The sequence below is a fragment of the Lynx canadensis genome, chromosome D2, assembly GCF_007474595.2.
Source record: "Lynx canadensis isolate LIC74 chromosome D2, mLynCan4.pri.v2, whole genome shotgun sequence".
In the NCBI taxonomy this organism is placed as follows: domain Eukaryota; kingdom Metazoa; phylum Chordata; class Mammalia; order Carnivora; family Felidae; genus Lynx; species Lynx canadensis.
Genome location: NC_044313.2, coordinates 33,023,592 through 33,050,813, shown reverse-complemented (window position 1 = coordinate 33,050,813; position 27,222 = coordinate 33,023,592). Strand labels below are relative to the sequence as shown.

The following is a 27,222-nucleotide window of genomic DNA, read 5'->3' as shown; positions in this document are numbered from 1 at the left end:
AGATTTCTTAGGGAAGCAAAAACAATTCTAACATGAAAAAATGTTCACCGAGGGATATAAAAATTAACTTACCTATCAAAGATTAATAGGTTCTTGGGAAAATTGATGACATGATTATAAGTGAGAGCTATTCTGTTTGGCCACCATAATTTTGACCAAATTTACATCTTTTAAGTGCATTTTTTTATGCTTTGTTCAGCATAAGGATTAGTTTATGATACAATTACAACTTAATGTTAAATGTAAATATGATTTAGCATATTTTTTATACTAGTTGTGCTTTTTTATGTTTTAATTTTACTTAAATCCAAGTTAGTTAACCTAGTGTAATAATGGTTTCAGGAATGTATTATTTTTTGGGGAAAAAGAGAGAAAATGTGAGTGGAGGAGGGGTGTGGCAGGGCGGGGAGCAAGGGTTGCTGAGAATGCCAAGCAGGCTCTGTGCTGAGAGCAGACAGCCCTATGCAGGACCCGAACTTCGAACCATGAGATCATCAACTCAGCCAAAGTCGGACACTTAACTGAGCCACCCACACACCCCTTAGTTGCATTTTTAAAGATAAGGGTTCAATCAAATCTTGTCTGATGTACTATGGAGTTTTGGCCTCATTTTATAATATATGATAAATAAGGATACTGCTGTCATGTTCAATCTGATGAATTTTGACAAATACTTACATCTGGGTAACCACCATCCAAATCAAGCTCTAGAATCTTTCCACGTGAAAGAAGGATCCTTGTATCCCTTGCCAGTCATTTCTCCACCCCCAGACTTAGAGGCAACTGCTTTTTGACTTCTGTCAAAAATCTGCCTGAATTTTGGAGTGCCTGTGTGGCTCAGTTGGTAAGCTTCCAACTTTACATTTCAGCTCAGGTCATGATCTCCATGTCGTGGGATTGAGCCCCACATCGGGCTCCATGCTAATAACTCAGAGCCTGCTTGGGATTCTGTCTCTCCTCTCTGCCCCTCCCTCACTGGTGTTCTCTCTTTCTCAAAATAAATAAATGAACATTTTTTTTAAATCTGCCTGATTTTTTTTTTTAACCTTTATCATGGGTTAGTTTCCATACAAATAAAATCTAAATACATAGCCTTTTATTTCCTACTTTTACTCAGCTAGTTGATATTCACTTGTATTGTTGAGTTTATTACTAGTTGAAGTTTTTTTTTATTGCTGAGTAGCATTCCATTGAATGGAATATTAAAATTTCTTTATCCGTTCTCTTGGTGGGCATTTGAACTATTTCCAGTTTGTGACTTATGAGTAAGGCTGCCATGATAATTTATGTACAAGTCTTTGTTTGGACATGTTTTCATATTCTAGGGTAAATACCTGGAATGGAATTGCTGGGTCATATTGTAAATGTGTGTTAAACTTTATAAGAAAATACAGATCCTTTCCTGGAATGAGCATCATTTTACTCTCACCAGCAATGTATAAAAGTATCTGTCCATGCTATTGCCAGCAATTCATATTAGTCTTTTAATTTTAGCTATTTTCTTGAATGTGAAATGAATATTCTGGTTTTATTTTGCATTTTCTTAATTACTTAATGGGTATTTCCATGTTCTTAATGGCTGTATGTTTTATAAAGTTTCTGCCCATAGCTTTTGCCCATTTGTTGGGTTATTTGCTTTTTTTCTTGATACATGAGTTGTTTATATAATAAGGTATAAATTCTTTGTCAGATTTGTACACTGTGTCTTTCAGTCTATGGCTTGTTTACTCATTTTCTTAATGATATCTTTTAGTAAACAGAACTTTTAAGTTTTGGAGTAGCTCAGTTTATCACTTTCCTTTTTGATGGTTAGTGATTTATTTGTCTTATATAAGAAATTTTTGCCTGTCACAAGATAATTCTGTTTACTTCTAAAAGCTTGATGGTTCTGGTTTTGATGTTTTGATATTTGATTGTGATGTTTATCGCAAATCAGTTTTACATATGGAATAGTGAAACTCAGTTTGTAATTTTCTAGCTGAATATCCAGTTGTGGCATTATTTATGAGTTCTCATTTATAAGACTTTTTTCATTTGAATTGACTCAGTCATCCTTTTCACATTCTTTTTTATTAAATATTTTTATTGAGAGAGAGAAGGGGGAGGAACAGAGGAGAGAGAGAATCCCAAGCAGGCTCTGCATTGTCAGCACAGGGCCCTATGTGGGGCTCAATCCCACGTAAACACTGTGATCATGACCTGAGCTGAAATCAAGAGCCAGCCACTTAACCAGCTGAGCCACTGAGGTGCCCCTCGTTTTCCTATTCTTAAAATAGAGTTGTGGACATTGGTAACCAGTAAAGTCTGTCATTAGTCATAAGTTGGTAATGAGTGTCATTACAGATGAATTGATACTCTTAGGCGTGATGTAGTGAGTTCTTAAACTTTGCCCCTTTTTCTGCAGTGAAAGTATTTGGATGGAAGTAAATGTTTCCTTGATAAGAAATTTTTTTTCTTTCCTATTTTTTACAGACATTATCCATTATCTTTGCTTTAGAAAGTGAAAGAAATTATGAAGAAAATAGTTTAATAAATTTTTGAGTAGTTCATTTTAGAGGTTTGGGAGGTGTAATTTGTAAAGGTCATTTCAGTAGTGTGTGCCTATAATCTGTAAGAGTTATTTTCAGAAGTTGTTTTTTCTCCAGTGGCTTTGCATTTATGGGAGAATGGAAGTAGCATCTCTAGGGTTTTATTAACAAATGGTTTTAATTCTCCATACTTAATGATTATGGGACTGGGTAAATTTTGATTAGTTTTTTTAATGTTTATTTAGAGAGAACAAGCGAGAGAGCAGGAGCGGGGGAAGGGCAGAGAGAAAGGGAGGGAGAGAATCCCGAGCAGGCTCTGTGGTACCAACATGGAACCCAACAGGGGTCTCAAACTCAATACAAACCGCAAGATCATGATCTGAGCCAAAATCAAGAAGCAGATACTCAACTGACCGAGCCACCTAGGCCCTCCAAATTTATTCAGTTTTCTGATAGAGGGTAGTAGCATTATATACCAAACTCCTAATAAAGTTTTTTCTTTACAGAATGAAACCTCCTCTTCTAATGTCTGTGTAGAAGACCTTCAGAAAAACAAAGATTCAAATAGTATGATTAAAAATAGATTGTCTGAAACGGTTAGGCAGAATACTAAATTCTTTTTTGACCCAGTTCGGAAATGTAATGGACAACCCGTACCCTTTCAACAACCAAAACACTTCACGGGAGGAGTGATGCGGTGGTACCAAGTGGAAGGCATGGAATGGCTTAGGGTAATGAATTCTCAGTTTTAATACAAGATACTGGTTCATTTCTATATAATAACCTGTTAATGTGCTGTAACACAACTTCAGTTGTTCCTTCCAAGTTTCATTATTAAATATGAAATGAACATTTGTGTGTAAATACTTATTTTCTAATTTATTTATCCATCCATCCATCAAGACTAAATTTTTGGTGTCTTATTCAAGACTGCCAACACTTTTATGGCTTTGATAACTGACTTCTCACAAGTGTTATTAACCGTGAACGTGTCAGTCTCATCAGAATTATTTTTGGGTAAAAAGAATAAACTATTGCTAATTCAATAGGTGTTTATATCAACTTAAATACAGTGTGTGTTATTTTGTCCAGATGCTTTGGGAAAATGGAATAAATGGCATTTTAGCAGATGAAATGGGATTGGGAAAGACAGTTCAGTGTATTGCTACAATTGCACTGATGATTCAGAGAGGAGTACCTGGACCTTTTCTTGTCTGTGGACCTTTGTCTACACTTCCTAACTGGATGGCTGAATTCCAAAGATTTACACCAGACGTAAGATATGTTTCCTTTTGTTGAATACATTTCATTGCAAATATTTCTATTGTTTTGTTGCCTGAATTAAATTGTAGAACTGTTACTATAATTATGTTGATTTCTGCACTACATAAACACTACATCTTATTTGAGGTTTTGTGTGGGGTTTTTTGTTTGTTTCGTTTTTAAGTTTATTTAATCTATACACCCAACTTGGGGCTCAAACTCATGACCCTGAGATCAAGAGTCGCACACTCCTCGGGCTGAGCCAGCCACACACTCTTATTTAAGTTATTTTTCAAATGTCTGCAAAATCTACTTTTAGTGTATATGGAAAAGAGTAGGTATTAATAATTTTGGATATTTGCCAAAAATAATTCTAAATGTTTATTTAGAGAGAGAACAAGCAAGAGAGCACGAGCAGGGGAAGGGCAGAGAGAGAAGGAGGGAGAGAATCCCAAGCAGGCTCTGTGCTACCAACATGGAACCCAACAGGGGGTTGGCTTGGATGATTTTGAGTGTACTGGGAAATTTGATTCACCTAAGTCTGACCTAGGTAGAATTTATTTCTCTTACTGTGATTACCTTCCATATATGTGTGTCATCTTAGCTATATCCTTGCTTTAAACTTAATTTGTTTTTATGACTTTTCCTTATTCCCTTATAGTAATAAAATAATTTAGTAGAGGTGATTGACTCATTTGGTATAGAGAAATAGAGCTAAGATTAAATTAAATTGTCTTTTTTTCTCTCCTAAATGATTAATATTATGTTTTCCAAATTGTTGATACTTATATTTTGTTCCAATGTAAAATCTTCTAGATTCCTACTATGTTATATCATGGAACCCAGCAGGAACGTCGAAAATTAGTAAAGAATATTCACAAGCGGAAAGGGACACTGCAGATTCATCCTGTGGTAATTACTTCATTTGAAATAGCCATGAGAGACCGAAATGCATTACAGGTATGATTTGTTTACATTGAATTCTTTGTAACTTATAAACCATATTTTTCTTAGTTCATGACACTTTCTTATCATCCAGTAGCATTTAATTTTTTTTTCCTAATGGAAGTCAGATTGTGTTTTACAGTTTCTAGTTTTAGAAACTAGAGGTTTATATTAACAGAAAGATTGAGCTGAAGGTTGTAGTCTTCTAACAAGAAAATTAAGGCCTATAGTACCTTGCCTTTAGCCATGATATCATCTTAGTGTGTTAGAATCAAGTAGACATACCTAATCTGTGAATGTATTACAGACATGTCTGACATGTGGTTTAAGTATATAGTACTTATCCATTTAATTTTAATTAAATAAGAATACAATATATGAAGACAAGTTAATTTTAGACTGTCTTCTGGATATATGGCATAACATTACCAATTAGTGCCCAAGTTTTAATACAATTGGAATATTAACTTTTGCTCATTGCCTCTAGCATCAGTTCATTGTTTGGTATTTGAAATACTTTATCACTGTTTCACCTATTTCACATAGTTCTTTACTACTTTGTTTTTCCTTTCTCTTTTTGATGGATCAGATTTTATGTGGGACGCCTGGGTGGCTCAGCCGGTTGAGCTTTTGACTTCGGCTTAGGTCATGATCTCATGATTTGTGGGTTCAAGCCCCGCTTTGGGCTCTGGGCTGACAGCTTAGAGCCTGGAGCCTGCTTCGGATTCTGTGTCTCCCTCTCTCTCTCTGCCCCTCTCCCACTCATGCTCACTCACTGTCTCTCTCTCTCTCTCTCTCTCTCTCTCAAAAATAAACATTAAAAAAAAAAATGACTTGTGTGCTAGTGGAAATTTGGAATATGAATTGCAGTTATGTTACTTCTTCACAGTAAAATAATACTGCTTGTAGAAAAAAGCATGCAGACTTAAAAGCAATTTTAATTATTATTTTTTTTAAGCTTATTTATTTATTTTGAGAGCACAAGCAGGGAGGAACAGAGAGAGAGAGAATCCTAAGCAGACTTTGCACTGTCTGCACAGAGCGTGACGTAGGGCTTGAACCCACGGATTGTGAGATCATTACCTGAACCAAAATCAATAATTGGATGCTTAGCCATTTGAGCCATGTGAGCACCCCAAAAACAATTTTAATTCTGAGAATGCTACTGCTATATAAATATTTTTCTTAGCATATAAATATAATTTATATATAGGGTTGTACTATACATTGTTTCTTGAAACTTCAGTTTCCTACTAAATAATATAACGTGAAGACCTTTCTAATTATTTTGATCTCCCTATCCCACCCATATTGAAACAGATAAGCTTTCTTGTCAAGTCCATTCACTAGTGGCTAGAATTTTGTAATTTTCTTTCACTGAACTTAAAATTATTTTAAGGATCTTAGCTTTGGGGGTGCAGGGCTCCTATTGCTGAGTGGCAACAGAAGTATCTGTTCACTTAATTCATTTTTCAGAACCCTCATTTCTGTTGCATTGGGTTTTCTGATTGTTGTGCATATTCATTTATTTATGTTTGGGTTTTTTAAGACAGATGTCTGACAGAGATTATTCAGGTTATCTGGTTTGTCATGTTACCAGCAAAAGAAGTCCCAATTTGTTTTTCTTAAAGTCGTAATGTTATTTGAAAAAAATTTTTATTCTGCTTTGAATGTATTGAAGTGAAATGCAAAAATGCCCCATTTCATCCTCTTCCCCCAATCTGCCAATCCTGTTATCCAAGGATACTTAAATTTGACAAGTTGGTATTTATATTTCCCGGAAATATTCCATGTTTCTGTATTTTTAAGCAATAAAATAGATGAGCTTTAAGTTTGCCAATCAACATAAAAGAGAAAGATAATAAAAATGAGAGTAAGATTTTTTGGTTTTGTTGGTTTTGCTTTTTTTACAAGGGTTTTTTTTTTTTCTCCTTTGAGATTATAATGCTTGAAATAAAAAATTTGGGTGTTGTTTTGGCTTTTTTTTTTTTAATGGTCAATTTTTGTTATTTGACAGAGGGAGCCAAGGAGAGGGGCAGAGGGGGGAGAGAGAGAGAGAATTAAGAAGCAGTCTCCATGCCCAGTGCAGAGTCTTGATGAGGGGCCCAGTCTCACTACCCTGAGATCATGACCTGAGCTGAAATCAAAGAGTCCAATGCTTAACCTGACTGAGCCACCCAGATGCCCCTACAAGGTTTTTTAAAATGAGAAATTAAAACAATTTTTATGACAACTTAATGAAAGTAGATGGATGGCTTTCTGTGAAGATACAAATTACTAAAACTGACTCCAGAAGAAAGAAAAACTTAAATAAACCAATAATTATGTAAAAACTCGAGAACACCATAACATTAAATAAGTGTCAGTTTCAGATGTATGCCTCAAGAATGAAAATTATAATGATATTTAATGTTTCAGAGCATATGGAACTAATAAAAGCTTTTAGTTCTTTTTTAGGAATCTAGTTTAATACTAATCAACCTGACAAAGTATTACACAGGGAAACCACAGATTGCTTTGCCTAAAGAATGTGAATAGAGAAATTTTAAATACATAATAGCAGGTGGACTTTAATTATTAGTTCATAGCCAAGTGAGGTCTATTTTAGAAACACAAGTATATACCCGTTTTAGGAAATTTACTTACCCTTTCAGTAGCTCGAAGGAAAACATGGTCACCTCAGTAGATACAGAAATGCCATTGGTTAAGATTGAACATCCATCCCTAATAAGGAGGTTTTATTTTTAGAATTGTTTGTAGGAAAAATTGTGAGATCATAATTATAAAGTTTTTCCCTAAATTCCTTTTCTAGCACTGCTATTGGAAATACTTAATAGTAGATGAAGGACACAGGATTAAAAACATGAAATGCCGTCTGATCAGGGAGTTAAAACGATTTAATGCAGATAACAAACTTCTTTTGACTGGTACTCCCTTGCAAAACAATTTATCAGAACTTTGGTCATTACTGAACTTTTTGTTGCCAGATGTATTCGATGACTTGAAAAGGTAGGTAAGCCAGTTATTGAACTACTTTATTTTTCTAGTCTTTTCAAATATGTGCTCTTAGTTAAAATTCCTTTCTTCTAAGTAGTTGGAATAAAATGATAGCTTTTTGGCAAGTTCTTTGTGATAATTATGTTAATACAATTGATTTATGTAATAGGTTAACTTGTAATCACTTTTTTCTCTTACAGCTTTGAATCTTGGTTTGATATCACTAGTCTTTCAGAAACTGCTGAAGATATTATTGCTAAAGAACGAGAACAGAATGTATTGCATATGCTGCACCAGGTGTGACTTTGTCTTATTATGCTTACTATGGACTACTAGGAATAAAAAAGGAACCCCACAGATTACCTGTTCAACCCTTTGTAGTAGATTTGGAAAAATGAAGACCCCTCAAATTTAACAACTCCCTTTCTCTTCCCTCACCCCCAGATGTCACATGGCTTTTTTTTTTTTATTTTTATTTTTTTAATGTTTATTTATTTTTGAGACAGAGACAGAGCACGAATGGGGGAGGGGCAGAGAGAGGGAGACACAGAATCGGAAGCAGGCTCCAGGCTCTGAGCCATCAGCCCAGAGCCCGACGCGGGGCTCGAACTCACGAACCGTGAGATCGTGACCTGAGCCGAAGTCGGATGCTCAACTGACTGAGCCACCCAGTCGCCCCATGATGTCACATGGCTTTACAGCAGAACTCAAGTGAAAAGTTTGCCCTACTCATGTATATTCCTTTTTACCCCTATGGTTGCTGATATATTTGTCAGCCAAAAAAATGAAAGTGGGTGATTTTTATGAATGTTTTTTATGAATGTTTTTTTGCTGTTTTCTGTGGTTTCCACCAATCCTACCTATGTTTCCTTTAGACACATTAATCTGTCAAAGGCCTCCTGGTCATTTCCATATGAGAGCCCAAAAAAGCTTTTCAGTTGTGCATTGACAATTTTATTCAAAATCCATGGTAATTTTTTTGTTTTAAAGTTTATACATATTCATGATAAAAATGTGAAACAGTACAAAAATTGAAAGTAACAATAAAATCCCAAATCATACTTTCCCTACCAGATCATTTGTATTTTTTTTTCTTGGCAATTGGTATATGTGTTTCTGAGCAGCTTATTTACAGATACTTTTTTCTTAAACTGGTAGTAATATTCTCTCTTTTAAAGCCTTTCTTGTATTTGACTCTGTACCTATGGAATATTCAACTACAGAGCCCTAAAATGAACTTTCTTTATGTAAATGAGTTATCAATGTGTATTTCAAGATAAGGCTATAAAGGATACAAAATTATTTAAACAAGTTTATGTATTCTTCTGAAGACTTCTCAACAATTTAATAATGATATAATTACCTGTTACTTCTGTGTTGTTTTATAAATGTGAAAATCACATGACATCACACAGTAGGAAGATGAATGAGAATAATTTCAAGCCTGAAATTTTAGAACTTATAGAAGGAAACTCTTATGTTTACATCTCTGGGTTGGTTGGTGTGTTGGTTTTATGCTAGTCCAAAATCTCACTGTAAATGTTGTGGGTTATCACTTTAATTCTAAAAGGCACAAATGTCATCTTTCTACTTTTTAAAATATTTAAGATAATATTAAGAGTTTTTGAAAAAGTTAAATTTTGGAATGTTGTGGATAAATACCATGAGTTTGGGATGTGTTCTGGTTTGGGGAAATTTCAAGGAGATATTTTATCTCCCCTTTCAAGATTTGATAGTATATATATAGGAAGAAAAGAGAAAGAAGGGTAAAGAGGTTTGTGGAGAGAGTATTCCTTGAAAACTTGGAAATGCTTAATATTCACATGTTTATTCATGTTTAAATTTTAGATTCTAACACCTTTTTTACTGAGAAGACTAAAATCTGATGTTGCTCTTGAAGTTCCTCCCAAGCGAGAAGTAGTTGTTTATGCACCGCTTTCAAAGAAACAAGAGATCTTTTACACAGCCATTGTGAACCGTACAATTGCAAACATGTTTGGATGCAGTGAGGTAGAGTGTGGATTTGAACTAAACTGTCAATGACAGTTGGCATTGAAATTTTTGTGGTTAATTTCAGCCTTGGAGCTTATCACCTGTTTTTAGGACTTGTAGAGGGTGAATTTCTAACTGGAGTATAAGGCATAAGGTCAGTAGCAAAAGTTGTCTCCTAGTAATTCTGTGATCCTACTGAAGTTCAGGTGATGATTCACGTATCAGTTGCTTTATCATTATCTGGAATGCTTGTTAAAATTTTTTATTCCTGTCCCAGATTAACCCTAGTCATGCTGTGGAGTGATGGACTTGGAAATACATCTGATCAAGCACACAATATACTAAAAGAATTTCCCAACTAGACACAGCACATAGTCCCTTTATAGGAGGTTAAAGACCCTTAGATTTTGTTTAAATGTCCAGATTTTTTTTACTATACGCTATGGACCTATGTATTTCTTTTCAAAATATTTATGGGTCTATACATTTCTGTTTTGTACAAGCATTAGACTGTTCCCCAATTTTTATTATATAATTAAAGGGAAGATCTGGCTTTTTAGCTATTCAGAATTTAATATTGTTCCTTATTGTGAGGAATTTCATTGCAGTGTTAATACTAATCCAAAGAAATACTCTCTATTGCAGATATGTGGAGCCCCTAAGTTATTAAATTCCTTCATATGAGTTCAAAACAGCTCTACCTATCCTTAATTTTTTCCATGGAGATATGAAGGCATTTACTCTAATTCTCAGATATTGTCATAAACATTAAAATAATTAGGCTTCATATGACCACATTTGCACTTGGCGAAAGTTTATGGATCCTTGATTTTATGCCTTTGGAAATCACTAAAGTTGATGATGAAAGACAAAATTATTATTTCTATATGTCTTAAAACATTTGTACATAAAAGTATTCTATCACACTTTGTATGTATTTAGAATTCAAGGGTATAGCTTTTTAAACATATTCCTTTTTAATTGTTCACTTTTAGAAAGAAACAGTTGAGCTAAGTCCCACTGGACGACCAAGACGGCGTTCCAGAAAGTCAATAAATTACAGCAAAATAGATGATTTCCCTAATGAATTGGAAAAATTGATCAGTCAAATACAGCCAGAAGTAGACCGAGAAAGGTGTGAGTTTAAAATAAATTTAAGTATCCTTTATACTGTGATACTTTTTGTATTTCTCACATTCGTGGATTATGTGTTTTTGGTAGAGCTGTTGTGGAAACGAATATCCCTCTAGAGTCTGAAGTTAATCTGAAGCTGCAGAATATAATGATGCTCCTTCGTAAATGCTGTAATCATCCGTATTTGATTGAATACCCAATAGACCCGGTCACACAAGAGTTTAAGGTCAGTACCATTTAATGTACTGTTTTGATTTCTGTAACTTTTTTGTATTGAAGGAAAGTGTCATTTTGTTTTTTTGATTATTACTTAAGTATTATAATCCTTAAAATATAAAGATTGTAATCCTTCCAGTAAGTGAAGATCATCTCCCCCAAAATTGAAAGAACTTTTTGAGTGTTAGAATGATAGTCACTTTCTACATGTAAGCGAAATATTTCTATTTACATATTTTATCTGAACACTAAGAATCACCCTAAATTTAGAGTGATAGTGAAAATAGTTTTTGTTTTATTGGTGTATTTTTGTTTTGTTTTGTTTTGCTATTAATACCATTTATTTCCACTTTGTGTTTTACTTGCTATCTATTAGAGATAGTTGTCACCTTTTCAGTATTACTTTTAGTTAGTATTTAGCTTGTCAAAATCATTCTGGCTGCTCATTACCTACATCTCAACAGATAGTCACAGAACCAAAAAGTTTACTAAGTTACAGGCATTCAGATTAGGTGAATGAAATTACTTTCTTGGGCACTTGATGGAAAAATGGCATAGTATTAAAATAAATCTGTTTTTAGTAATCCTCAATAACCCTATTTCACACTAGCTTACACAGTAGAGTTTCTTATCCCTGACAATATTGACATTTGGGGCCAGATCTTTTTTACAAGGTGCTGGCCTGTGAACTATATGCCATTTAACATTATCCCTAGTCTCTGGTCACTGGATACCAAATATGTTTTCCCCAGTTGTGATAACCTAAAATGTCTCTAGATATTGCCAAATATACCCTGGGATGGAGGGCAAAATTGCCCCCATTTGCAAACCACTTCTTTACAGTTTTTCATTCAAGTAAGGAAGAAGATAATCTCTGATGAGGAAATTAATAGTCACCAGGTGAAAATTTTCTTCAATATTTAGGTTGCTTATAAGCTCTTATGTTTAATTTATACTGAGAATTCTAACAGTAATATTCATATTTTATTGAAAGTACATTTATAAAGGAAAAACTTCAACATGTGTAGTAGGTTTAAACTTAACAGTTATTACAAACAAAGCCTTTGGGAGAGGGGTGGGGAGGATAGATCAAGGTTGGACTTAGACTGATTTTTGTTTTTGTGAAATCATTGGTTTTAAATTCTAGAGTGTGTCTTTCCCTGAGAAAGAACTATCCTCTTATTTAAAAAGATCAAATAACAAGGTCAATTTTTAAAAATTTTAGTTTTATAGGGACTTATTTGTCATTAAAATGAACTGTTCATCTGGATTTTATTTGACAAAAGTTATTGATAATTATTGTGACTATTTTTTCTGTTGTCCCTCTTTGTCTGCTTTTAAGATTGACGAAGAGTTGGTAACAAATTCTGGGAAATTCTTAATTTTGGATCGAATGCTGCCAGAACTAAAATCCAGAGGTCACAAGGTGGTACTTTTGATTGGATTTTTGGTTATTTAATTACTTCCCATTAATCAGAATAGATACTAAGATATATTTAAATTTCAGGTGCTGCTATTTTCACAAATGACAAGAATGTTAGATATTTTGATGGATTACTGCCACTTTAGAAATTTCAACTTCAGCAGGCTTGATGGATCCATGTCTTATTCAGAGAGAGAAAAAAATGTAAGACTATTTATGTCATACGTATCAAATTCCTTTTTGTAATTCATATCTTGATTTCTAAAGTAATGTTCAGAGTAGACCCACAAGTTGATAGACTGAAAACCTTGTAACAGGATCAAAAACCTAAGCATTTTTTAGTTATAATAAGTCTTAGTGATTTTTTTTTTTTTTTTTTTTTTTAATGTTTGCTTTTGAGAGAGAGAGAGCACAAGCGTGGGAGGGACACAGAGAGAGGGAGACACAGAATCTGAAGCAGACTCCAGGCTCTGGGCTGCCAACACAGAGTCCGATGTCGGGCTCGACCCACGAACCATGAGATTACGACCTGAGCCGAAGTCGGATGCTTAACTGACTTAGCCACCCAGACACCGCTAAGTCTTAATGATTCTTAAATTTATGTGTCTTTTGGTCCACCTTTACTTCATGATATCCTACTTCACCACCACTGTAAGAATATTGAGATAACAGGGGCACCTGGGTGTTTTAATTTTTGTTTTTTAATTTTTTAGTGTTTATTTTTGAGAGAGAACATGAGTGAGGGTGGGGCAGAGAGAAAGGGAGACAGAATCTGCAGCAGCCTCCAGGCTCAGAATTGTCAGCACAGAGCCTGACGCAGGGCTCAAACTCATGAACCACAAGATTATGACCTGAGCCGAAGTCAGACGCTTAACCGACTGGAGACACCCAGGTGCTCTCTCAGGAACAATTTGTAACCTCACATGTGAAGTAAGCCAGGGAAGCTCATCTGAGCCTTGGTGTCCATGGTTTCCTCTGAAGATCAAATTGATAGAGTGCTTCTTAAAGTCCCTGGTTTATTGTCTTAATTTGGGCAGTGGATATGCTTACAATTATTTATTTTGTGGGAAGGAAGTCTTTGATAATTTTACCTCTTTCCAGCAAATTAGTCTTTTCCAGCTTTTTAAAAAAAATTTTTTTTAATGTTTATTTTTGCAAGAGTGACAGAGCATGAGCAGGGGAGGGGCAGAGAGAGAGGGAGACACAGAATCCATAGCAGACTCCATCCAGGCTCTGAGCTGTCAGTGCACAGCCTGACATGGGGCTCGAACCCACAAGCCGTGAGATCATGACCCAAGCCAAAGTCAGACACTTAACGAACTGAGCCACCCAGGTGCCCTGTCTTTTTCAACTGTAATGACTTCTGGGGTTTTCATTATTTTTTTTACTCCACATCAAAAATCCTGTAGGTAATGAAGAATTCATACCTAGTTTAGAGAATGCTGGCTTATTATATCCCTTGGCATTGCCTTCCCCCCCTGCCTTTGCTATAAACACATGGTTATAAGATGGTTGCTCCACATGCAACACCATATCCATATTCCAGGCAATAATAATTTCTTAATTCCTTGGGTCTGTACCCTTTTTTGCTTTTAGATGCACAGCTTCAACACAGATCCAGAGGTGTTTATCTTCTTAGTCAGTACACGAGCTGGTGGCCTGGGCATTAATTTGACTGCAGCAGATACAGTTATCATTTATGATAGTGATTGGGTAAGTCAAAAGTATAGCAATATGCTGATTATATTTCCATTCTGAATTTTTTTTTATCTTTCATTGTATGCTTTGCAATTTTATTTTGAAAAGGTATCCCATTTTAAAACAAAAATCATTATCAAGTACTCTATGTGTAAAGACTTGAACATGTTTTATCATTGAAGTCATTCTAGAGATCTAAAATGAGTTTAAGACACTATTTAAAAGATTCTGATTGGATCATGCATGCATGTGACTTTACCCACATATTATAAGTTTAAGTAACTTTAATATTCAACTGTTAAATGTTATTTTTCTTTTTACTCTAAGAATCCCCAATCTGATCTTCAGGCCCAGGATAGATGTCATAGAATTGGTCAGACAAAGCCTGTTGTTGTATATCGTCTTGTCACAGCAAATACTATTGATCAGAAAATTGTGGAAAGAGCAGCTGCTAAAAGAAAACTGGAAAAGTTGATCATCCACAAAAGTAAATAATACTTTGTAGTACTTTTTTGTTTCAGTTGCCTGTTGTATGTTGTGGGATTTTGTTACTGATATTTTCCTTATTATATTTTTGAAGATTTTTTTTTTAAGTGTATTTATTTATTTTGAGAGCGAGAAAGAGCATGAGCAGGTGAAGGGCAGAGAGAGAATCCCAAGTAGCACTGTCAGCGTAAAGCCCAATGCGAGGCTCAGTCCCATAAACTGTGAGATCATGACATGAGCCAAAACCAGGAGTTGGACGCTTAACTGACTGAGCATCTCAGGCGCCCCTGAAAGATGTTATTTTTAAGTAATCTCACACCCAGTGTGGGACTTGAACTCACAACCCCAAGATCAAGAGTTGCATGCTCCACTGACTGAGCCAGCCAGGTGCCCCACTGATTTCTTTATAAAAGAAATTAGTACGGGGGCGATTACGTGGCTCAGTCATTGGAGCCTCCAACTCTTGATTTCGGCTCAGGTCATAATCCCAGGGCCATGGGAGTAAGCCCCATGTCAGGCTCTGCGCTGAGAGTGGAGCCTGTTTAGGCTGTCTCTCCTACTGCCCCTCTCCCCCACCCACCTGTGCACATGCTCTTTCTGTAAAATAAAAAAATATATAAATAAGTACAGCTTGATTAGGATTTTAGTAAGCAGTGGGGAATTTGCAGCTGTAAAGACCTAAACTAGATTGGTGTAACCATAAACGCAAAGGAAAAACATTAGTGTCTAGATGAGGAGCAGAGGGGCAAGGAAACCCCTATCCAGGACACTTTTAAAATGCCATATCCTAATCTCTGACATGATGTTAATGCTTATTCTTGATAAGAGATTTGCCTGTCGAAAGGCTTTAAGAAAGTTTCAAGCCTCTTCTTGGAAGTTCAGTATATTAAGTATTAGAATATTGGGGTGCCTGGGTGGCTCAGTTAGTTGAGCATCTGACTTCGGCTCAGGTCATGATCTCATGGTTCATGAGTTTGAGCCCTGTGTTCAACTCTGTGCTGACAGCTCAGAGCCTGGAGCCTGCTTCAGATTCTGTACCCCTCCCCTGCTCATGCTCTGTCTCTGTCTCTGATTCTCTCTCTCTCTCAAAAATAAATAAACATTGAAAAAAATTTGTTTTAGAATATTAAGGATACATTGAAGTAGTGCTATAAAAACTATTTACTTGATTTAACTTGCTATTTCAAAAAATATGTGGCTCTAGAATGTCCTTTTCATTGTTTCAAATATAATCTTCTTTAAAATACAGTGTTTTCGATTGTGAGAAGTAGGGGAAGTGAAGTAGGTGAGGCATTGGCATTTTACATTCTGTTCCCTAAGATTCCTTGAAGAAGTTTCTGCTTTTATTCATTCAGTATGAAAATCTATTTGGAGAAATTGGCTTCATGGCTACATCACAAAAGTTGAAAACATCTGTTAAGTTGTGAAGCCTAGAGTAATGGGAACATGATGTCAAAAATCACTATTAGTTTATTTTATGCTACTTTTCTTCTTGCTCTCTACTTGCAAATACTTCCTCCAGTGTATCTGACATTGAGGTTAGGTTTTAGAAATCTTTAATTTGACTTCATGGAACATTCAGATTGTAGTTGGAATTTACATTGGAGGAAAAAACTTTTCTAAGAAGATTTTGTGCAAATTAAAATTTTTTCACCTGTGCTGCTTTAGGAATTTGAATGATGAAATATATTTTCTTTATTGAATATAGTTTAAATTCAGTAAAATTTGTCTAGTTTTATTTTCCCAAGTCTGTTTTCAGTATTTTGAGAAATTAATTTCAAAGAACAATTTGAAAAGAATTTTTAAAATACTGTCAGTGTTTTATTGAGGTATAATATGGATACAGTAAAATAACCAGATCTTAAATGTACAGGTTGATGAATTTTGATAAATGAATACACACAGTGTAACTATCCTCTAGGTCAAGGTAAACAGTTCCATCATCCAAAACCATTTTCCCCTACACCAGTCATTTTCCATGCTCTCTTGTTCCTCACCAGAAGGCAGCCATTGTTCTGATTTTTGTGACACAAATTAGTTTTTCCTTTAACTTCATATGTGGATTCATTTGTATGTATGTAGCTACTACTTTTTTCAGAACATTTTGAGATTCATTTATGTTATATTAGAAGTTAATAGTTTGTCCATTCTTTTGTTGGTTGACATTTAAGTTGTTTTTCAGATCTTGGTTTTTCTGAATAAGCTGTTCTTGTACAGGTGTTTATGGACACATGCATTTGTTTGTTCTTGGTCTTTGGATGGGTGCATGTTTACTTACAGGAACCTGCTGAATTTTTTTCTCCAAGCAGACATACCATTTTACATTTCTACTAGCAAAGTATGAGAGCTGTGATTACTTTTCTCCTTATCACCACTTGACTTTGCCTATACTTTTTAACATACACCATTCTGATTGGTTTATAATGTAGTATATTTTGGTTTTAAAGGCAATTTTCAATGTTTTGATTTTCTTGAAAATTTTTTTCTAGATCATTTCAAAGGTGGTCAGTCTGGATTAAATCAATCTAAGAACTTCTTAGACCCTAAGGAATTAATGGAATTATTAAAATCTAGAGATTATGAAAGGTAAGATATTTTAATTTAAAAAATGTAATTCATAGTTTTGATTTATCATATGGACTTGGATATTTTGTTTTCTTATAGAGAAGTAAAAGGATCAAGAGAGAAGGTCATTAGTGATAAAGATTTGGAGTTGTTGCTAGATCGAAGTGATCTCATTGGCAAGTAACCTTTTATTTTTCTTTTACTGGAAACTGAAACAGACATGTAAGAAGAGAGAATAGTAATACTTAACGTACCCCTATATGTAATTGATTCAGCCACAATAGTCCACAACATTTAACTAGTCTTTTTTCATTTTGATTCTCTTTTGACAGAATCTTAAAATCATGACATTTTACCCAGGCATTTTACTCAGGCATCTTTTACTGGGAAGAGCAGGTCTTTAAATGTAGCCACTATGTCATTACATTTAAGAGAATTGGCACTAAAACCTTGATATCATCTACTACCCAGGCCATATTCAGATTTCCCAGTTGTCTCAAATCCTTTTTTACAGTTTGAATCAGGATCCAAATTTCATTGTTTGTTACGACTCTTCTGTAACATCCTTCTCACTTTCATTGTTGCATGTCATAGAGGAAAAGTGGGTTGTCCTATAAAATGACCTATATTTTGAAATTGGCTGATTTTTTTAACCCATTTTGTGTTCGTTGATTTGTTCCTCAATCTACTTATTTTCAGAAAAGTGATAAATAGCTATGTAAATAGCTCTATAGGCTTAATTAGATCTAGGTTCTGTTTCTTTTTCTTTTTTTTTTTTTTTTTTAATTTTTTTTTAACGTTTATTTATTTTTGAGACAGAGAGAGACAGAGCATGAACGGGGGAGGGTCAGAGAGAGGGAGACACAGAATCGGAAACAGGCTCCAGTCTCCGAGCTGTCAGCACAGAGCCCGACGCGGGGCTGGAACTCACGGACCGCGAGATCGTGACCTGAGCCAAAGTCGGCTGCTCAACAGACTGAGCCACCCAGGCGCCCCTAGGTTCTGTTTCTTATGAATACTTTGTAATACTTTGTTCCTTCTCTCTTTGAGAAAAGCACCTGTTAGCATTTAATGAGCTCCCTCCACCTGGTTTTAATCTACCAGGCTCCCCCACATAGACACCCGTAACCTTCTCCACTCTTCCGTAACCTTCTCCACTCTTCCGCTGAAGAGTTTAGCCTTCATGATGACAGATTGTTTTGGGAACTCTCTCTTTCCCGGATGTTTGCAGCCCAATTTCATTTCATCAATGGTAGAATCAGCTCCAGTCTTGTTTTGGGGAGCATTTATCAGGGTTGATAGGTGGGCAGAGGCTCTGGTTCCTCTGTAAGTGGTAATGCCTCATTCCAACTTTCCCAAAGTAACTTCAGTGATATTTGTTGAAGTGGATCCTGTGGTCATGCCACCAGCATCACCCTGGCCTCCTGGGTACTTCTGGTGTTTGCTGACGCAGTTCACATGGTCCTGAAGTTTCCAGGTCTTCCTTAGTCTAGATGGTATGTCACCAGCTGAGACCAAATAGCTATTGTCATATTTTAAATCCTACCAGGAAGTGCTTTTCTGGGTTTCTTATTTTTAGTAAGCTAAGATTGGTCAGGTCATTCAGGCTGATCTTATCAAGTTTTCTGTCTTTTATTAAGCCTGATGATTTTAGTATCCACTGATGATTGTTTTGAACAATTATTACCTTAAGGATTGCAAAATGGTGATTTTCTTGTTTTGTTTTTCCTTTATTAGCCAGAATAGTCTATTAAGAACTTTTCCCTACCAACTCTGGTTATTCTGAGATATAGTTTATATAGGTGAAGCAGGATAAATTGCTTCTTCTGTTTTTCAGTTTTTAGAATAATGAGTTGATGTCTACATTGGTGACCATAAATTATTTTGAAAACAAATATATTTAAAACTCATCATTCCCTAATTATTTCATAACCTACTGGTAATCTATGCCCAATTATGTGTATTGTAACTGCGTAGGGGAAATACTGTATAAAGCTATACTACTGCACATCTTTTCCCACCCCTACCTTCAGCACTGTTATGTTGGTAGTGTGGTATTGGTGAAGGCAGGAATATGTTAATACTGTGGAAATAGGGAAAAACTACAAATCCAGGGCCTTTTGATGGGGCAGGGTATCCGGGAAGCCAATTGTTGAACATTTACAAGCACATCACTGCATATAGTCTCGTGATATCTTCAGCTTCATTTCAAATAGCTCTTCTTAAAATTGTGTTATTGAGTTGGAAGAATTCTTTATATATTCTAGATACAAGTCCTTTATCAGATATTTGTTTTGCAAATATTTTCTCCCGGTTTATAGCTTATCTTGGATGCTCTTTTTTTTCCCCCCCAACTAAACTCTACACCCAAAATAGGGCTCGGACTCATGTCCTGAAATCAAGAGTTAGTTGCATGTTCTACCAACTGAGCTGGCCAGGCATCCCTTATCTTGCACTTTCTTAATTAGTGTGTTTTGAAGGGCAAAACTTTTTAATTTTCATAAAGTCCAGTTTATCTTTTTTTGTTACCACTTACTGTTTTGGTGTCATGTGTAAGTAATCTTTGCCTAGCCAAGGTCATGGTGTTTTCTTTTGAGAGTTTTATAGTTTTGGGGCATCAGCATGCCCCGGGACATTTCTAATCAACAGCTAGGACACCATACCACACTCAAGAACAAATTGTAAAAAAATTAACAGGTCAGAACCTAAATGTTAAAAGCAAAACTTTAAAAATACAGGAAAATACATGTATGACTTTAGGACAGGAAAATATTTTTTTTATGTTTGTTTATTTATAGATTGATAGATTTAATTACATTAAAGACTTGTATAAAAACAGATGATACTGGGGTGCCTGGGTGGTTCAATCAATTAAGCTTCGGACTTCAGCTCAGGTCACAATCTCATGGCTAGTGGATTTGGGCCCCGCATCGGGCTCTGTTCTGACAACCCCGAGCCTGGATCCTATTTTGGATTCTGGGTCTCCATCTCTCTCTTTCTGTCTCTCTCAAAAATAAACATTAAAAAAATTTTTTAAAGCAGATGATACTATAAACAGATTAGAGACAAACCACAGAAATATATTTGCAACACCTAACAGATAAGGAAGTGTTTATCACATATAGATAACTAAAAGTCAACGAGAAAAGGACAACGTGAGTAGGCAGGAAAGTGGCCATATTAAAGATGCTTTAGCTTCCTAAGAAATCAGAGTAATGCCACTCAACACCAGTAGAGATTTCATTCCATAGCTATCATTGACAAAAATGTAAAAGACCACATGTTATCAGCTGGGGTGTGTATTAAGATAAATTTTCATGGTATCATGCTTTCCAGCCTTTAAACTAACAAATATTAGGCTTTTGGTATTTTTTAGACATCTCTGAAAATGTAATTCACACTGTTTCCCTATACTTAATATATCTTAAATTCAACAGAAGTGATTTTGTTTAGCAAACTGATATTTGTTCCTTGGAGGCCAGTTCTCATTATATTAAGAGTACATTTTACTTTCTGGCTTTTGTTACATTGACTATTAATGATTGAGGAATAAAGTGGCTCACATTTTTGTGGTTTTTTAGGTTTTGGACAGATGACTCTCTTCATAACAACATATTGGACATTTTAATATTCTTTTTTAGGTTCTTATACTTTTTAAAAAATAAATACTTGTTTAAAAAAATAAAAAACATTTATGTATTTTTCTCTTAGATCAAATGAATGCCTCAGGACCGATTAAAGAGAAGATGGGGATTTTCAAGATACTAGAAAATTCTGAGGATTCCAGTCCTGAATGTTTGTTTTAAATTGGAACTAAAGACTGCCCTTAAAGTTCTTGTTTACATCTAGTGATTTACCTGTATTGGTTTTAAAATCCAGATTATCCGCTTTACTTTTTTGGTTGTATCAGTTTACATAATGAAACTTGTACCATTGCATAATTAATAGATGGTAATTTTCTGAGCCTTATTAAGAACAAAGAAGTACTCATAGTAAGTTTAGATTTTTCCGTTAATTTTTTGGGCTCGGTAATATTCTTGGGTACAGGCTGATGTGTACTTAACCATTGCCAGATTTATACAGTCTTCCTGTGGAAGTTTAAAGTCTTTCCCCCCTTTTAGGAGTACAGTTCATGGGTTTGGGGTACTTCATTTATGGAGTAGGCTTTTGATGGGGGAATGATTGGGATTATGCTTTCTGGTGTTTAAATAAGAAATTGTTTGGTTTTAGAGTCTATTTCTATAAAATAAATTACCAAATAAATGTTTGTTATATGATGATCTCAGATTCCCACCCCCCCACCCCCCAGGAAAATAATGGTTCAGGTGAAGTAATAGCAGAAGTCTGGACTGGCATTGTGACTCAGTATTATTATGTTGACTTGATTTTTATTCATTAGTAGTACTATACACATACATCATATGAAGATTACAACTGGACATTGGTTAATGCAGAGAAGGCTCTCAGAGAAACTTGTAGGGTCTTGACCAAAAAAGCCAGAAGTTGAAAGTGGTAATATATTGTGCAAAACAAGAATATAACGAGAGCAAAGACCTTGAAAATGTATATATAGTAGGAGGAGTAAATCGTACCAGAGAGAAGAAAACAAGACGTAGGAATGAAATTCCTATGAAATTCATAGTATATAGTAGAGGAATATAAAGGCCAAAATGGGAACAATTTAGGGCTTATATGTCAGATTGTAAGGAAGAGAGGTCCTGAATGCTCCCTGAACCATACATTTCTGTGTAGGTTGTTTGTCTCTCGCGAAAATGTTATTGTATTCAATATAGATTAGATTATCTCTGCCTTAGAGTAATCAAACTAGGACTTAGAAGGAAAATTGTTCTGAGAGAATATTCAAATGAACAGACGACAGAGCAGGTGTGTTTTTTAAGTGGGAATGTTTACCAGTCAGTCATGCTGGCTAATCATACCTGTAACTTGGTTGTTTAGTAGTCCTACTAAGTTTCCCTAGTCTGTTCTAAATTGTGCAAGAATAGGACAGGAATTTGACAACAGTGCCGCGCAAATGGCAACCAGACAATAAATGGTGTCTCAAGGTGTTACTTGAGCATTTAACTTGGATATAGGCACAGGTTACAGGATTACATTTTCCAGTGACTGTTTCATGGGTTTACTTCTGTTCTTACATCTGTAAGATGTAACCCCTCCCTCTTATCTTGTTCCCTGTTGGCCCTTAGAAAATAGAAATAATCAGAAAAGAACTTGCAAAAGTTGCTACCACTGCACCTGTGAATCTACCAGCATCTGTGCTCATGAGTCCTCCTTTCCTGTTACTATGGATATATCCTCCTGTCTGGAGCCAACAGAAATGCCTCATTTCTCTTTTATAAGAAGCTCCTTGAAAAATTGTCTGTATTTACAATTGATGATATAGGGCTGTGTTTCTCATAATGAAATCTGTGGATATAGCTCAAGAATTTTAGCTTTTATGTGCGTATTCATTTTAATCAAATCTAAACAAAATTCATACAACACAGACAATTATTTTTGTTTCTCCTCTTCCATTTTTTTTTCCTAGATCTGTTCCAGTCAGATTTTCATCCCCTTCTGTCCATTGGAACAGTTCTTACTGAGGTCTGTCACCTCAGTTTGCTTGGTCTTTAAGCTACAGTGTAACCTCCTAAACAATGTCCTTAGTTTGCTAATTGCTAGCGAACACATTGGCCTGGTTTTCCTTCCTACTTCTCTGATTCTTCCTTGTCCCCTTTGCTATTTCTTTTTTATGTCTTTGACCCCTAGACATTAGAACGTCCCAAGCAGAGCTTAGGGCTCCCTTGATGGTCTTAGCTGCTTTAAGATACTGCTTTAAGTAGATGGCTCAGATTTCTTTATATCTCTAGCCAGAATTCTTTCCCCTGAACTCATATCCACCTGACTACTTGACATGTTTAATTGGTTGCCTGATAACTCAGACTATCCCAAATCTGAGCTTCTGAGCTTGCACTCCACCTGTTGAGACTGTTAGAAACCATGCATTTATTTTTCAGCTTCCATAATCTTGTGTTGCCATCTCTTCTCTTCTGGGAGTTTAATACCTCTTTCATCCTATTATGTTATCTTAGTTCTAGATTTTAGTAAGGAAGGGGCAGAAGGGAACAGATGTTCTCACTCTGTGATGCTGAAACATACTCTCTGCTTTGTCTCACATACTCTTTGTCTCAAAGAATATTCTCAAACAGGGCTTGTCTTCCTTCGGTTGATCATTGTCATGAAAAATACTAGCTTTTTTATTGTTCAGTCTTCCATATCCTTAGGCAGGCAGTTCCTTATGTGTTCAGAGGTGTAGTGAAAGTGATACTTGAACATTTCTAATCTAAGCAAACATGTTTGATAGTGTCTTTCACTAATATCTTAGTAATTATATTATTTTTTAAAATCTTATCAGTTTGAAGTAATACTTTATGGGAAGACTGAAAAGTAATAACATTTATGAAAAGTAATAACGTTTATAATCAAAACATTAGGTACTTCTATTAGTTTTAAGGTCTGTACTCAAATTATTTTGGTTTTGAGCTTCTTTTTAAATTAATGCTAGTTAAGTTTTTATGATCCTGTTTGCTGTATTAGCCAGTACATCTCTGCAAATAACATGTTTTTTATTACTTCACTATCAATTATGGTTGCTAAATTAAGCCCAAGGAATCATACTTAGGAGAAAAATTTATTTTTAAAAATTTTTTTTTTTTTTTCAACGTTTATTTATTTTTGGGACAGAGAGAGACAGAGCATGAACGGGGGAGGGGCAGAGAGAGAGGGAGACACAGAATCGGAAACAGGCTCCAGGCTCCGAGCCATCAGCCCAGAGCCTGACGCGGGGCTCGAACTCCCGGACCGCGAGATCGTGACCTGGCTGAAGTCGGACGCTTAACCGACTGCGCCACCCAGGCGCCCCAGGAGAAAAATTTAAAAAGACTTTTTTAATGTTTGTTTATTTTTGAGAGAGAGACAAGGTGGGAGAGGGGTGGGGAGACACAGAATCTAAAGTAGGCTCCAAGCTCTGAGCTGTCAGCACAGAGCCTGATGCAGGGCTCAAACCCACGAACCATGAGATCATGACCTGAGCTAAAGTCAGATGCTTAACCAACTGAGCCATCCAGACACTCCAGGAGTAAAATTTTTAACAAATCTCTTTTGCTGTTCAGTTCTTTGGAGTCAGTTATGGTCCTGACTTGATTTAACTACCATTACTGTTACATTCGGAGAAGATGTCATTTCTTGTCAAAATCTAGTGAAGCTTGTGTTTCCATTATACACATTTACATCCCTAATGTAGCTAATAATGCTAATTCTAAATAGGTTTTGATTAGAAATTAAAATAATTTATAAAAATATTTTTATATTTTTTCAAAATCTTATATACTTTTGGCAAACTAAGCTTAAACTACCACATAATGTAGTCCAATTGTGCATGAATAGGACAGGAGTTTGACAACAATGCCAAGCAAATGGCAACCAGACAATAAATGGTGTCTCAAGGTGTTACTTGAGCATTTAACTCCAGGTAAAGTTGTTTGGTCATTCATGTGATCTAGAATGAGCTTCTGTAAATTTTTAGATTTGATTGAAATGAATACACAGGGGTGCATGAGTGGTTCAGTCGATTAAGCATCTCCCTTTGGCTCGCATCATGATCTTGCTGTCCGTGAGTTTGAGCCCCATGTCGGGCTTTGTGCTGACAGAGCCTAGATTCTGTCTCCCTCTCTTTCTGCCCCTCCCCCATTCATGCTCTTTCTCTGTCTCTTAAAAATAAAAATTAATGTTAAAAAAAAATAACATTTATAAAATAAAGTATGCCTGTCTTCATGCTTAGTACTCTAACAACATCCACCCAATTAAGGTGGTCAAATGAAGGTTTCATTCCTCTGAGCTTTAAAAAGCTATTTAATGAAATATGAAAATAGCATAATCATTAGAGAAATATGACAAATATCTTTTACTTCTTATGAAGGTGTTACTTTTTTCAGGAGAGTATGGAAATCTTAAGTGTTTAGTTGTATACACAGGTTTCCACTGTGTGACTGCCAATCCGTATTACCATCTAGTGTTCGTAGCATCTCAGAAGGCTCTCTCTTCCTCCTAATTAAACCCTACCCCATGGTAACTACTCTTGTAATATTTGTCATCATGAACTAGTTCTATCTATGCCAGGTACATGCATTAGTGAAGTTTGGTAACATTAAGTTAGTAAAAAGCATTTCCTGCAGGACAGATGAAAAAAAAAATAAGAGAACCTCTGGTGAGAACAGATCTGTTACATTTATATTGCCTGTCTTCCTCTTCTGTGTACCATTTATTACTGGATTTTGAATAAGGATTGTGTGTTTTGCCACCCCAAACACTTATTTATTTTAAGAGTAAGAGAGGGACAGAATCCCAAGCAGGCTATGCGCTGTCAGCACAGCCTGATGTGGGGTCAATCTCTTGAACCATGAGATCATGGCCTGAGCCAAAATCAAGAGTTGGATACTTAACCACCTGAGCCACCCAGGCGCCCCACTTAAGTTTATTTCTCTGGTTACTTGAAAGATACAAGATGAATCCTATCTTACTGTTTTATCAAAATGAGCTCTGTGACCTGACTACTTTGTGCTGCAGAACCAGGCACAGACTCACGTGGGAGCACTGGGTGCAGGCGGCTTTCCTTCACCCTATTTCTCTCAGTTTCAAGGTTGTTCCTATTTGTTCCTCCATCTTCCGTTGAACCCTTTTTGTACCAGTAGTAGTAGGGTGCAAGAGAGAAATGATATTAGAATATTAGATAACTTGGCACAAGACAAATTTAATCCTTCCATGAAAGAGAATGGGAAGTTTAAGATCTGAGTGGACTCTAACAGAGGCACCAGCAATGCCAGAGATAACCAGAAATTTACAATTCATCAATTCATAATTCATCGATGCATTATTATTTGGATTTGATGTTTGGTCATGTTCCTCACTCAGATATTTGCACGGTTGGCTCCTTGGCATTCAAGTCTCAGCTCACAGTTCACTTTAGAATGGATGTCCCTCATCTATCCCTTCCTCCTGCCAAAGAATCTTGCTCTTTCCCATCTGTCAGCCTCTCATCTCATCATTGGGTACTTTGTCTTGTTCACTGCGTAAAAGAGCATGTTGGAAACATGAAGCAGGAATAAAGTTACAAAGAAGAACCAGATGGACACACCAGATTAAAAACTATTATTGACTGTTTCCTGGAATTAAATATGAAGGACCTCCTATTGAATTAGTTTAGTTTACCAGGTGCTAGACAGAAAGGATAAGGAAAACTACACCTGGATGCATTGTAGATAAAATAACCTCAAAGAGAATCATTTAAAACTAGATAGGTCATTCACAGAGGAACAAAGATCAGTAGACAGGCACATGTTTTAACAAAAATAAGACCATAAAATTTTCAATCTGTGAAATTCCAACCTAAAGTTTTAAATCCATCCTTTGCCATCCTTTGCCAGCCAATCATAATAGGCGGTTAAAACAAAGAAGAGAGGAGTGATGTAATTTGAGTTTATTTTGAGAGACCGTGCAAGTCAGGGAGGGGCCACCAAACCCTCCCTGGGGTAAGGATGTTCTCCTTAATCTGCCATGTTTGGCTAACCCTCCATAAGGATGCCCTCTTTATTCTCTTCGAATCTTGGTCCCGTTGCAAGGTAGCCGTATCTTCTGCATTACTAATCTCACTCAAAACTTTCATATTTCATGAATAAACAAAATAAATCTCCGTAATAAAAATGCAAAGAAATTAAAATGGACATAAGGCTTGAAAGGACAGTTAACTGTAAAGCACATGGAGTGTGTGAAAAAGTAATCATTTAGTCATATACCAAAGAAACACTAATGAAAAGCACGATGAGATACTACTCACCACAAAAAACATTAAAGACTAAAAACCGTGAAGATGTAGAGAAATTAGGACTGGGGGCGTCTAGGTGGCTCAATCAGTTAAGCATC

At 35.7% G+C, this 27,222-nt stretch overlaps 1 protein-coding gene across 1 annotated transcript in view; it reads left to right on the top strand.

Moving 5' to 3' along the window:
* The window catches only part of HELLS (helicase, lymphoid specific), a 37,879-nt gene extending 16,352 nt beyond the window's left edge, over positions 1-21,527 (top strand). The window contains exons 8-22 of the mRNA XM_032595205.1: positions 3,035-3,259; positions 3,621-3,803; positions 4,608-4,751; positions 7,549-7,745; positions 7,934-8,030; positions 9,582-9,743; positions 10,721-10,860; positions 10,947-11,085; positions 12,418-12,501; positions 12,583-12,702; positions 14,095-14,211; positions 14,524-14,683; positions 17,172-17,268; positions 17,347-17,423; positions 20,959-21,527. Of these exons, the coding sequence (XP_032451096.1) occupies positions 3,035-3,259; positions 3,621-3,803; positions 4,608-4,751; positions 7,549-7,745; positions 7,934-8,030; positions 9,582-9,743; positions 10,721-10,860; positions 10,947-11,085; positions 12,418-12,501; positions 12,583-12,702; positions 14,095-14,211; positions 14,524-14,683; positions 17,172-17,268; positions 17,347-17,423; positions 20,959-21,053 (2,037 nt within the window). The 3' untranslated portion in view covers positions 21,054-21,527. The remainder of the gene's footprint in view (positions 1-3,034; positions 3,260-3,620; positions 3,804-4,607; positions 4,752-7,548; positions 7,746-7,933; positions 8,031-9,581; positions 9,744-10,720; positions 10,861-10,946; positions 11,086-12,417; positions 12,502-12,582; positions 12,703-14,094; positions 14,212-14,523; positions 14,684-17,171; positions 17,269-17,346; positions 17,424-20,958) is intronic.
* The last annotated feature ends 5,695 nt before the right edge of the window (positions 21,528-27,222 follow it).